The following is a 3213-nucleotide window of genomic DNA, read 5'->3' on the forward strand; positions in this document are numbered from 1 at the left end:
GACCAGGCTGGCCTCGAACTCAGAAATCTGCCTGCCTCTGCCTCCCAAGTGCTGGGCAGAATCTGTTTCTTTACCCCTATCTCTTCCATCCCATTCAGATGTAGTTGTAGTAGCTCATGACTGTAATCTCAGCTACTTGTGAAACAAGATTACTTAAGCAGGGTCTCACTACTTAGCCCTGGCTATCCTGGATCTCACTATGTAGACCAGGCTGGCCTTGAATTTATACATATTCGCCTGGATCTACCTCCCAACTCCTCCAAATGAAAGTATGCACTACCAAGCCAGGCAAGATTTGTTTTTTAATCGCATGTATGTGCCTGTGTAAGTTTATATGTATACATGTATAGATGTCCTCAGCGGTTTCAGATTCCCTGGAATTAGAGTTACAGACAGCTGTGAGCTGCCTGATGTGGGTGCCTGGAACTGAACTTGAATCCTTTGCAAGAACAGTTAGAGCTCTTAACTGCTGAGCCACCTCTCCAACCAAGCCCTCCACTTTAAGATGAACCTGGATAGTACAGATTCTGTCTCAAATAAATATATAAACAAACAAACTAGTAATAAATCAGAAGGCAGATGTTCAAGGTCATCTTCAGCTAATTATCTCTAGACCATTTTAGGCTACATGAAACTCTGAGATCCTATCCTAAAACAAACAAAAAATAACCAGACAGACGGACAAAAGAACTGAACTGGCTCCCTACAAAAGATGCCCAAAATTAACCTTAAACATGCTTATCATCATCAATCAGGGTAAAGCAAATTAAAACAATGGTAAGATACTATTTCTTGTAATAAAAATAGCTAAAATAAAAGCACTGAGCTAAACAAAAAGACTGGACTTAAAACTCTGCATTTCAGCTGGGCGGTAGTGGTGCACGCCTTTAATCCCAGCACTTGGGAGGCAGAGGCAGGCAGATTTCTGAGTTTGAGGCCAGCCTGGACTACAGAGTGAGTTCCAGGACAGCCAGGGCTACACAGAGAAACCCTGTCTTGAAAAAACCAGGAAAAAAAAATGGTACGGAATGACTAGAACTCTCAGTAGAGATGTAAATTGGGATAGACAGGTTGAAAAAATGCCTGACTGCATCTGTTAAGGCTAAATCTTTGTATTCTCTATAACTCTAGTCTCTGTAATCCAACAATTCCACACCTGGAGTCCCACCCAAGAGAAAACAATGCTTACATCTATCAATACTGTAGAACTGTACAATGAATATATAATATTGACAAAGAACAGACAAAATTATATGATTTTTACCTATATAATAAAATAATCCATAACAATGAAAATTATTTAAATGTAACAATATTAAATGAATTGCACACATACAATGTTAAGAAAAGGAAGATAAGCCGGACAGAATGCTACATCTTTTAGTCCCAGCGTTCTGAATGCAGAGGTTGGCAGATCTCTGTAAGTTTGAGGCCAGTCTGATCTACATAGTGAGTTCTAGGACAGCTAAAGCTATACTGTGACACCCTGTTTTGAAAAAAAGGAAAAAAGAGAAGAAACGGAAAAAGAAGACAAAACAGAGCATATTGCCCCATTGACTTCACTTATAGGAAGGCGACTGGTAAACAAATCCATTCGACAGACAGTTCCTTTTGGAGTTACCTGTTAGTAGGTAACTCAGGATTTCATGTAATAAGTGCTAGACCAGTAAGCTACAGCCCTGGCCCTGGGAGTTAGCTTTGGAGTGAGTGACAAGAGAGCTTGACAGAGTCTGGAAATGCTCCAAGTCTTACTGGTAGCGGGTACATGTGTTTACATACATTCCATAAGAAACAGCCACTGAGACGCATGTTTGAGAATGTTTTGTTTATTTGTTTTGTACTGGTGGGAATGGAACCCAAGGGCTTACACACACTAGGCAAGTGTTCTACCACTGAGCTACATGTCAGACCTTGGTTTTTATTTTGCTTTGTTTTTGAGACAGGGTCTCACTGTGTAGCTTTACCTAGCCTGGAGCTCACTATGTAGATAAGGCTGGCCTGGAACTAATTTGCTTGCCTTGGACTCCTGAGTGCTGGGGTTAAAATAGGTACTATCACACCTGGCTAATAAACCCTTGGGGTTTTGGGTTTTATTTTAATTTCATTTTGTTTTGTTTTTTTGAGACAAGGCCTTGGTATGTAGCTTAGCCTGGTATGACACTCACGATCCTATGGCCCTCCTGCCTTATTACCCAAGTAATGGTGGTGTGCACCACTTTATCTGGCTAGAAAGTGTGTTCTTTATTATAAATCCCATAATTTAGATTTTAAATAAAAGTAGGAAAAGAAGTCATGATCTTACCTTTGATGAGGCACTAGTACATTGTTAATTCCTCCAAGCTTGGCGTTTATCTTCAGGCAAAGGTTGGAAAGGGTTTGGGGCGAGGTCTTCACAACATTTTTGACCTGCACACACTGCGTGGCCATACCTAGAAGTGTATCTCCAACACGCTTCACCTCCGCTATAAAAATAAGTCAGAAAAAAATAAATTAGCTCCCTTAGAAATGCTTAGTTACTAATTACTGTGAATGAAGGAGAGTCCTGAACACTTAACACTTACACCTGCACACGGGGCTACAGTGTCAGGCGCCAGCACTTTTCCTGCTAAACCTTCAGAGCAGCCTCTCCTTTTCTCCTGGGCTACAGCTCTGAAAGCTACCCTTCTGGTGCTGCCTGCCACCACTTGCTAGGTCCCCTGAGGTTTCTTATCCCTCAGAACTGGTCTCGTAAAGGAATCAATCTCCTAGCTCCATCCTCCTCAGAGCACACACTACCCTCTCAGTTTTACTTTGTTCCCCTAACAGAAAATTAGAGATAAATAGAAGGTGACAAAAGAAGCAGATAGAAAATGGAAGGTGTGTGATGAAGCTTAAGGGCTGGTGTGTGCTCTTACAGTCTGACTCAGATGGCCAACAAGAGAAGAGCCTGTGTCACTCATCTCACAGCAGATGCAAACTTAGTATATCTTCTTCTAGAGGCAGCAGCTCCCTCTCCCCCAGCTCCAGTCTACTGCCCCTTCTGATACTCACCCCTAACTCCAGTCTACTGCCCCATTCTGATACTCACCCCTAACTCCAGTCTACTGCCCCTTCTGATACTCACCCCTAACTCCAGTCTACTGCCCCTTCTGATACTCACCCCCAGCTCCAGTCTACTGCCCCTTCTGATACTCACCCCTAACTCCAGTCTACTGCCCCTTCTGATACTCACCC

General features: G+C 42.5%; 1 protein-coding gene across 2 annotated transcripts in view; it reads right to left on the reverse strand.

Annotated features, from left to right (window-relative positions):
- LOC116096643 (protein argonaute-4) overlaps positions 1–3213 on the reverse strand; it is a 46757-nt gene that overhangs the window by 17615 nt on the left and 25929 nt on the right. For both annotated transcript variants that reach the window (XM_031378665.1, XM_031378666.1), the window contains exon 12: positions 2303–2462. In XM_031378665.1, coding sequence (XP_031234525.1) covers positions 2303–2462 — 160 coding nt within the window. The remainder of the gene's footprint in view (positions 1–2302; positions 2463–3213) is intronic.

Source organism: Mastomys coucha, unplaced genomic scaffold (genome assembly GCF_008632895.1).
Source record: "Mastomys coucha isolate ucsf_1 unplaced genomic scaffold, UCSF_Mcou_1 pScaffold18, whole genome shotgun sequence".
NCBI classification, from domain to species: Eukaryota; Metazoa; Chordata; class Mammalia; order Rodentia; family Muridae; genus Mastomys; species Mastomys coucha.